The sequence below is a fragment of the Podarcis muralis genome, chromosome 6 (genome assembly GCF_964188315.1).
Source record: "Podarcis muralis chromosome 6, rPodMur119.hap1.1, whole genome shotgun sequence".
Lineage (NCBI taxonomy): Eukaryota > Metazoa > Chordata > Lepidosauria > Squamata > Lacertidae > Podarcis > Podarcis muralis.
The window spans coordinates 51,397,452-51,408,112 of record NC_135660.1 but is presented as its reverse complement, the minus strand read 5'-3'; the positions used below and the strand labels follow the sequence as shown (position 1 = coordinate 51,408,112).

General features: G+C 38.5%; 1 protein-coding gene across 1 annotated transcript in view; it reads right to left on the bottom strand.

Moving 5' to 3' along the window:
• Positions 1 to 2,220: 2,220 nt before the first annotated feature.
• The window catches only part of LOC114597455 (inactive pancreatic lipase-related protein 1-like), a 29,600-nt gene continuing 21,159 nt past the window's right edge, over positions 2,221 to 10,661 (bottom strand). Inside the window, exons 11-12 of the mRNA XM_028730141.2 lie at positions 3,948 to 4,115; positions 2,221 to 2,343 (exon numbers count right to left, since the gene is read on the bottom strand). Of these exons, the coding sequence (XP_028585974.2) occupies positions 2,280 to 2,343; positions 3,948 to 4,115 (232 nt within the window). The 3' untranslated portion in view covers positions 2,221 to 2,279. The remainder of the gene's footprint in view (positions 2,344 to 3,947; positions 4,116 to 10,661) is intronic.

The window sequence follows — 10,661 nt, the reverse complement described above, 5'->3', positions numbered from 1 at the left end:
TAATAGAGTCAGCAATCTTTGTAGTCCAGAATGCGATGCAGATTTCCCAGAGGTGGAAATGTGGGCTTAAATATTTTCTAAGGCTTGTTCACCCATTTCACTAATTGCCTCTACTACACATGTACATATATGTTTGTGTGCATATGTGTGTACACTTGATTTGTACAGCTCAACTATTATTCCTACTGTACAGTGTGGTTTTTGTTTTCAAAGTGGATGTGCTCTACAAGAGCACCATTTAGCTACTGCCTATGTATCACATTGCACCCACTTTCTTTGTTGTTCTTTGGGAGCATGTACTCTTACGGCATAAAGGAAGTAATCTACGCAAAGTGAGACAGCCTGGAAGTGCCTGGGGAACTCCCATAGGCAAATCTATAATTTGGCAGATCAGGTGGATTAACCTATTAAACCAGATAACCACATGAACAAGAGCATTTGTCATAGCACTGGTATATTAATTGAACCAGAGTGTACAGTACTTGCCTGAAGCACCAAAACTCCTCTCTGATGTAACAGTGGAATCCTATGTATTATTGAGACATTCAGATGTACTGCTGAACTCAGTGGGAGCTATTCCCAGTTAAGTGTGTGTAGAATGGCAGCCTAAAATACATGCATTTGTAGCTTGCCTTGCTCTGCTTACAGGTGTGAATTAGCTACTTTTGCATTTTTTGACTGGTGTTATATTGTATATCTCAAAACCTTGTCTAAACCTATCATGAGTTCTTTGTTCTCACCAGACCCATTTTATACATCTTTGTTTCTATAAAACAACAATTGTCTGTATCAAACTCTGTGGGGAAGATGATTTTCTAAATTAAGTGGCTTTCTCTCCAGTGTGAATAATCGACGCTTCTTGGGATATTAAAAGTCCATTTTCAAGGCATACACAGATAATTACATCCCGATCAAAGGAGCTCTTGCTAACACTTTATGCTTAGCTGAGATGTGTGTGTGAGAGAGAAAACAATGAACAGTTTAACAGAGTCTTTCATGGTTTGGTTTTTTTTTTTTTTTGCATATTCATAATTGAACCACTATATTCTGCAACTAGATTGTTAAACACAATGAAATAACTTCCTCACATACTCATGAACAGCTATTCTATAGCTCTATAGGTACATAATGATGGCTGGCCTGGAAAGCTAAAAGTGACAAGAGCCTAGCATTGGATGAAAACAATCACAAAATTCCCATAAAATTTTTTGAGGGGGACAGAATTTTTTTTTAAAAAAAATAGCCCTGGGGTTCTCTTCCTCTCAATCAATTTTTGGCTTTGTGGCTGAATATCCCTCTTGGCTGTCTTAAAAGCTTTGCAGTCCAATCCAGTCCTTCCCCAATCCTTAGCTTGGGTGGAGAGAGAGTCCTGTATGTGAAGGGGAGATGTACAGCAAGAGACTGTTTTATGCCATTGATTTGGTGCCATCTGCAGCTTTGATTAACATACATTCTACTCTTTCATTCAAGCCATTTATAAAGATATTGAGCAATGCAGTACCCAAGACCAAACCCCAAGGCACCCTCCTTGCTTCTTCTCTCCAGGTTGACAAGTTGCTGTTGATGAACGCTCTTTAGGTACAGTCCATCAACCTGCTTGTCCATTTCCACTGCATTTCTTTCAATGGGATGTGTATTTGGATGCAAGTAGTTAAGCTTAACCGGTGCTTTTCTTCTGTGTGTACTCAAAGGTACGCAGTACCGGCACCTTGATTTTCTAGAAGAAAAGCACTGGTTAAAAGTGTGACAATTACTGTAACAACTTCATGGTGAGTACTGGAAACTTTTTTCCTTGAAGAAAAGCACCGAGCTTAACTATATTCTGTAGTATGCTGGATTAAAGGCCGGTAAGCAGTGCATATACAGGTTCTCAACCTGCAAATCTGCAACCTGCTCTATTCATATTGATAGGGATAACACACATATATTTGCATTTTATGCAAAGGGATCTGTGCCACCCATTACAATTAATTTGGCACTTCATATATTCACGAGCGTATGAGGCTGGAATGTGCCTCCTCTAGGCAAACATTCCCCTGCAGTTTTGCTGCTGTGGACTATTGCAGCTTAGTATGCCTATGTTTGGGTCTTTTAAATGGAAAAGGCAACATTTTCTTTTTTATAAATTAGTCATCTCTTTCACATTCTAGTACAGAAAAATTATCACATAAAATAATACAAAAGCAGTTAACAGCCAAATGTCCTAGAAAGTGGACTGCGGAGGATTATGACTTTTTATTAAGATTTGCATAAAAGCTTTTGCTATTTTTTCTTGTTATTCAGCACGGTGTAAGTGTTTGCAGAACATCTTCTCTCACTGTGTCACTACCACAGAAATTGTATCTGAGGATTAAAAAACACATATATATTCATTAGTTTAAAAGTGTTAATGTTTCATTTTTATTGCAAGTCCATTTTAGTAGAATGTTTTAATTTTGCATCATACGCTCCTAGAAAATGTAATAAATACAGAGTGTGCATTTATTTAATTTTGTATCAGCATTTTTTATAATTGTGTTGATTTTATCTTCATCTATTGAATATCTCTAATGCTAGAATAATGCTGGTTATTTAAAGAACATTCTAAAAGGTTACTTAAAGAATCTTTTGGGGGGGGGATTTAAGGCCCAAGCTTTTTGCAAAAGGAATATTATACATCACCACATTGTATCCCATTCCAGGGCCTTCTTATGTCACTGGGACCAATACTAAAGTACTTATTTCCTGCAAGGAACTACCCATGTTCATTCATTCTTATACTTTGATCATATTTGCAACGTCCATGCAAACATCTTACAAAATTCCCAGCAGTGCACTAAGGCAGGTGTTAGGAACCATTAGCCCTCCAGAGGTTGCTGAACCACGACTCTCATCATCAATAGTCATTAGCTGCTGGGGCTGATGGGAACTGTAGTTCAACAACATCTGGAGAACCAAAAATTTCCCACATCTGCACTAAGGGAAGGTTTTAGGGGCACACTCAGCAGAAATAATTGGAAGGTTCCCAAACACAGTAGGGCTGCTTGATTGCACTTTAAACTAAGTGAAATTAGACACCTTACAATCTAACCAAGGGAGGCCCATAAGACCACAAAGTCCAGAGGGAAGGGCCATAAGGCAATTCACTTCAGCGGCTAACATTGCCTAACTGAATGAATAATGATAACTGAAAAACTTACATTTAAATGTCCATTCCTAAAGATACTTATCTGGGAGCAACCTTTGCTAAACTTAATGGAGCTTATTTCTGAGTAGACATGCAGAGGGTTGCTGTTCATATAATTTATTGCTATAAAATTAAATTAATTTTAAATAACACATTGGACACACAGGGGTTTCTGTGTAAGAATGTATAAATCTGCCCTGCACAACTATCAGTTTTAAATGCAACACCCAACACCCTAACAATAGCTAAATCAAAACCACAAGAGTCAAATTATGTTCAACATACACACTCTTTCCAATACTATTTTTAAACATGTACGCAACCAATGCCAAGGCTAAGAGAGATGTGAGACTATGACTGGCCCAAGGTCACCCAGTGAGCTTCATGGCCGAGTGGGGATTTGAACCCTGGTTTCTCAGGTAGGTCCTAATCCGATGCTAAACACTACACCACTAGTTGTGTAGCACAAATGGCTAGCCTGCGGCCTTTCAGACATTGCTGGACTCCAAATCCCATCATCCTTGACCATTTACCATGCGGGTCAGGATTGCTGGGAACTGTAGTCCAGCAACAATGGAAAGACCACAGGTTTAGTCACCCCTAAATTTGTCTTTAAAGTATTCAAAATATACTAAAAACAGGCTACTGATTAGTATCTTTCTCCTCAAAACTCTCCTGCAACAGTGTTGGGCCTCTGGTCTATTTTGAAGATAATTGTATATCTTTAATAGATATGTATGGGTTGGTGCTTTTTTGTATAAAACAGCAAATGGATACATACACTGTCCCATCTTCTCCATCCTGTACTGTAATCTTTGCTGCTCCCAGTTTGGGCAAAGTTGGATTTATGATATTGTTGCTCCACAGAAATTTAACCTTAGTAACTGATCCAACATTAAGTTGTACATCAATTAGGTGGGTATAAGTTTCATCAGGTTGGAGTTTCCCCCTTGGAGAGAAAAAATATGATACAAATACACAAAGAGGTTCTTTTTTAAAAACACTTATATATACATATGTCCATCTTCTCCATCTTGCACCTGAATCTTTGAGGCTCCCAATTTGGGAAAGGTTGGGTTTATGATATCATTATTCCAAAGGAATTTAACTTTAGTTACTGCTCCAATATTGACGTCTATGTTGGTGAAGTTGGTATGTATAGTGCCAGGCTTCAACATTCCCCTTGAAAAATAAAAACAGGTAAGTGATTTCCTTCATTATTGACTGATCATGCTGTGTCATGGTGAAGGCTAATTGACACAAGAGGATGTGTTGGCCATTGGTCCAGCCACTGTGGTTTCTAGGATGTTGTGTTCACAAGTGCATCATGTACTATTCAGTACCTAACATTGTAAGAGGTAACACACATAATCAGATAATCTGATAAAGACAAAAAAAAGAGGAGTGGTCATATATATCAAAAAACAAATTGAGGCGCAACAAATTTTTAAAGACGAGGAGGGAAGGATAATGGCGGTTCAAATCAAATGGCAGGGAGAAAACTTAATTATAATTGGGCTATACGCACCAAATGGTAATAAGTCGGAATTTTTTAAAACTTTGGAAGGAAAACTAGCCGAATACGTAAATCAGAAAATGATAATATTGGGGGATCTGAATGGGGTGGTGTCCCTAGAGATGGATAGACTTAGAGATGGTAGTGGTAAGGACGGGAAGTTACCAAAAACTTTTTTCTCATTGGTTAAAAATTGCAACTTGATAGATATCTGGAGACTCAGACATCCACTGGTAAAGCAGTTCACGTACCACTCTGAACCTAATCAGTCACTATCTCGAATAGACCAGATCTGGACTTCGAATGAATTAACACCAAGAATTCTGCAGGTAGAGATTCAAGCCAAAACTATATCTGATCATAACCCAATAAAAATGGAACTAAAAGGCTTGGAGGAGAGAACTTTCAGGTGGAGATTGAAAGATTATCTCTTGGATGATCAAGAGGTTGTTGAAAAAGCCCAGAAAAGGTTGACAGAATACTTTAAGGACAACATGAATAAGGGTACTAAAACAAAGGTGGTGTGGGACGCGAGTAAGGCAGTAATGAGGGGCTTCTTCATTCGGCAAAATGCGATTAAAAATAAAGGAAGAGAAAAATGAAAAAAAGACATCCTAATGCAGATAATGGATAATGAACAAAAATTAGTTAAAAAACCAAATAATAAGAGACTAAAGGAAAACATTAAAGCGCTGCAAACTCAGTTTGCAATGTTAATAAATAGAGAAGTGGAATGGAATATCAAAAAACTGAGACAAAGAAGCTTCGAATTCGCAAACAAATCAGGGAAACTGCTGGCATGGCAGACTAAAAAAAGAAAGGAGCAAAATACAATAAATAAAATAACAGTGGAGGGAGAAGAGAAAACTAACCCCAAGGAAATCAGGAAAGCCTTTCTAGACTACTATAGTGGATTATATAAAAATAGAGAGAGAAATAACATGAGGAAAATAGAAAGATTTCTGAAGGATAAAAAGGTGCAGAAGGTACCAACAGAGAAAAAAGAACAATTAAATATCTCAATTGAGATAGAAGAAATAAAAGAAGCAATAAAAGAATTAAAAAGAGGGAAAGCCCCAGGCCCGGATGGGTTCACGGCTAGCTATTATAAAGAAATGGAAGGTGTAGTGCTGTTGCCATTGAAGGAAGTGATGAATAACATCTTAAAAGAAAGAGAAATACCAGCAACATGGAAGGAGGCATTCATCACATTAATTCCAAAACAGGACTCGGACTTATTGCAAGCTAAAAACTACAGGCCGATCTCATTGTTAAATATAGACTATAAAATTTTCGCAGGAATTATGGCAAGTAGGATGAAAAATATATTGTTAGAACACATCCATGGAGATCAAACAGGTTTTCTGCCGGGCAGGCAGATGAAAGACAATATAAGAAACATAATAAATATTATAGAATATCTGTCTGCCAGGTGTGATAAACAAGCTATATTGATGTTCGTGGATGCAGAGAAAGCATTCGACAATATAAATTGGGACTTTTTATTAAAACATCTAGAATATATGGAGGTCGGTACAGAGTTTTACAATGGAGTTAAGGCAATTTATACGGAGCAGAAGGCGAAATTGATTATAAACAATGTGGTCTCAGAAGAAATAAAGATAGCGAAAGGAACAAGACAGGGCTGTCCGCTGTCCCCATTGCTGTTCATAACAGTGCTGGAAGTGCTACTAAACTCAATAAGACAAAATAAGAAGATAAAAGGGATAACAATTGGACAAAATGAGTTCAAAGTCAAGGCGTTCGCGGATGATTTGTTAATAACATTAGAAGACCCAATGAATTCAATAAAAGAGATATTGGAAGAATTAGAGCAATTTGGCAAAGTGGCTGGCTTTAAATTAAACAAAAGAAAGACTAAATTAATGGTGAAGAATATAGACCCAAGTGTAATTGAAGAAATACAACAACAAACAGAGATAGAGGTGGCCAAAAAGGTGAAATATTTAGGAATATGGATAACCCCGAAAAATATAGAATTATTTAAGAACAATTATGAGGTGGTATGGAAAGAGATAAAAAAGGATCTTGGGATGTGGGGGAAGCTGAATTTGTCTTTCTGGGGCAGGATAGCTATAATCAAGATGAATGTGCTCCCAAGAATGTTGTTTTTATTTCAGAATATTCCGGTAATCAAAGGCACCAAGATATTTAAAGTTTGGCAAAAGGAGATATCAAAGTATGTATGGCAGGGGAAAAGACCGAGGATACAGTATAAACTACTAACAGAGGCCAAAGAAAGGGGGGGCTTTGCCCTCCCAGATTTGAAACTATACTATGAGGCAGCGTGCCTTTGTTGGATAAAACTGTGGATAAAGTTGGAAAATAAAGAACTTTTAGATCTGGAGGGCCATGATAATAGATACGGATGGCACACGTATCTATGTTATGAAAAGAAGAAAGTTCATAAGGGATTTGAAAGCCACATTTTCAGAGGTCCTTTGATAGAAGTATGGGAAAGAAACAGATATCTATTAGAACCTAAAGTTCCGCACTGGTTATCCCCATTAGAAGCTATGAGTGTCAAAAAGATTAATATGAGAGATGACTGGGTTACCTATGAACAATTGTTAATTAAAGAAGGGGGGAAATGGAAAATGAAACCGTACGACCAGGTGAAAGAGAAGGTATTTGATTGGTTACATTATTTTCAAATAAATGAAACGTTTAGGAAAGATATTAAGGATAGAGGATATGCTGATAAGAACTCTAAATTCCAGACTGAGATAATAAACAATGACCGTAAAATTTTATCCAAAATGTATAATTTGCTGCTAGAGTGGAATCTGATAGATGAGGAAGTAAAGTCGGTGATGATACACTGGGCAAGGGACATTGGTTATAACATATATTATGAAGAGTGGGAGAAATTATGGGGAAAAAATATCAAATTTACTACATGTATAACGTTGAAGGAAAACCTAATGAAGATGTTTTATCGTTGGTATATAACCCCTGCTAAATTAGCAAAAATGTATAAAACATGTAATAAATGTTGGAAATGCAGGGAAAGGGAGGGAACCTTCTTCCACATGTGGTGGGATTGCAAAAAGGTCAGAGGTTTTTGGGAAAATATCTATACTGAAATGAAAAAAAAATTAAGGTGTACTTTCGGGGAAAAAACAGAGGTCTTTTTGTTAGGTTTATCAGGCAAGGAGATAAAGAACAAAGATTGCAAATTTTTCCAATACACAACAACAGCAGCAAGAGTCCTACTAGCCCAAAACTGGAAACAACAGAAAATACCGACAATTGAGGAATGGAGAGAGAAATTAATAGAATATGCGGAGTTAGATAGATTGACGGGGAAAATTAGATATTTAAGAGACCAAAGGTTCATAGAGGATTGGGGGAAATTCGTGGAATATCTGGATAATATAAGTGAGGGACGATTAACGCTAGTAGGTTTTGGTTCACAGGAAGAGAGCCCAGAAGTCACATATTCAGTCACCAGATATTGCGCTGCCATGATAGATATTTGACGAAGAATGATCTATGCTACAACTCAATCCCAAACTGAAGGCCCATATTATTAGATCCGCACTTCTGAAGCCCACCCCATATAGCTGTGTTAACTGATTTTTTAATCTTTCTTATAAATTTTTATTCCCCCATTATCTATCCTAATTAAGTATTCTATGTATATGTTTAAATCTACGTTTGGTTCTAGCTCCTATTTATTTAATAATTATTCGTCTGGATTCATACTGTTATGCTATTTATGTATATGTTTTGTCTATGCTGGTCTATGACCGTAATAAAGTACTTGACTTGACTTGTTGCTAGTAGGTTTTAAAAGAGCTCTGTGATATCAGTAAGAATATTGTCAAAAGAGAAATGGTAGAAAGGACTTAAATAATGTCAATAGATAGCAGTATATGCGAATATTTTGGAAAGACTACGGAGGATTCGCGGAGAGGCTGAAGGAAGTTCTAAAGAATGAAATCGATGAAAATATGATGTAGACTGTTTAAGTGTTTTTTGGTTATGCTTTAAATGAATAAAAATCATGCATGAAAAAAGAAAAAAGGAAAAAAAACACATAATCAGATTTGAACATCTCAATGGTGTTGTCACATCTGAAGATACCAACACATTGATCTGGCTTCTTTTCCATCAGCTCCTGAGAATTTCACTTGCAATGCAGAAAGGGTGAATTCAGACAACCACTAACTGAGAAGAAGGAATGCAAGAGTTTACTGCAAGAGTGGCCTGCAGCTCTTGCCCACATGGTAACCCTAGGGTTCCCATCCTCCATCGACTGTTTTGAAAAATTGGGATTACTCAAGTAGGATGATGAAGCTGGGTTTAGTGATTATGGACAACCACCTCTTAAGTTAGCACAGTAAGGTGAAAAATAGGGAACAAGGCACACAATCGAGTATGAGCAAAAGGTGCAAGGATTACTATTGCAATATGTACATAAGAAGAGAATTCAACTTTAAACTTTCCAAAAATATGGAGAAATGTAGTAAGATAACAAGTAGCCAGCAAGAATGCTGAGAACCAAAAATCATGTGACCAGCAACAATACCAAGACCCAGATGCATTTCAATCCACTAGTGGTCTTGCTCAGCAATTATCGTTGTTGTAATATAAATGTATTTATTTATATGCCACCCTTCACCGGAAGACCACAGAGCAGTTTACCACAAAACACAAAAATTACCACAATAACAAACAAAAACAATACCTCACCCACCCCAGTTTAAAAGGCCATAGACTCTGAAATGCCTCATAAATTGGAAACTGCTTTATATAATGTCAGATAGTCCATTTGGGTCAGTATATACAAATCTCAATGTTGAATGTTACTTGAGGTGAATCATTTGACTGGTCTTTATAGATATCGTGAGCTGACCTGTAAAGTATACAAGTCTGACTAGATCTGACTTTACCAGACTAAGGTAAAAACCCTAGTCTGATGAAAAATTATTGACAGGAAAGTATCTTATCCATAGATTTTTGTGTGGTAAGTCTGGAGATCTATAGGTGAATATGTCTTGCTCTGAGGTGCATTCCAATGCCCCACATTGATTCTAGGCAAGTTTATTTCAAGAGGAGGCAACACTACCACATCTCCACATGGTTAGAATCACCACAGCTGTCAGGGGCTCAGGGACTGAGCCACAGGAGAAGGAGGAGATGGAGAGTGAAGGGGAACAATCGGAGGGGAGCGCAGGAGGGTGTGACAGTGACCAGAGAGATTCCCTGAGTCTCTCCAGCGAATCAGAAGATTCCCAGAAGGAGGCCCCCAGGGTCAGGGCAAGGGGGGCCAGCGGGAGTCGCCAAGCGGCAGCTGGAAATCAGGGCTAGCTTCCCCACCAGAGCGCAGAAGGGAAGGTGGCACAGCTGGAAAAAGCGGTTGAGACGCTTTACGCAGAGCTGGAAGTTTCCAGGAAGAGAGAGGAGGAAGCAGCGAAGTTTTGCGAGGATCTGCGAACCAGGTGGGAAAAATTGGGCAAGGAAGGGCTGCCGGGAACCAGACTGGAGGGAGTTGGCCTCGTAAAGCGGGGGGGCAGCATTGTAGCCCACTTTGATGGAAACCTGCAGCAGTACCCTAACTTCAGAGCAGATGTAGTTTTTGCGCTCAGACTGCTTAGGAAGGACTTTAGAGATGAGGAGGAAAAAGTGGGATTTATCATAACTCACTTGCATGGAGAAGCAAGATCCTGGCTGCGCAATTTATGGCGCGGTAATGATCCCGCCCTCCAGAATTCAGACGCTTTCATAGCGGCTATGGACGCTTGTTTCCAGTCTACCACAGATGTAGACGTGGCTAGAAGAGAGATGCACGGCTTAAGGCAGGGCAAAGCAACAGTAAGATAATATCACTCCCGCTTTTTTGCGTTGGTAAACACGCTACGCTGGCAAAAAGACTCTGCAGCAGTGAGGGATCTGTTCTGGGAGGGGCTAAACGCTTCCGTGAAAGATGAGCTGGCCAGGGGAGAGAGACCT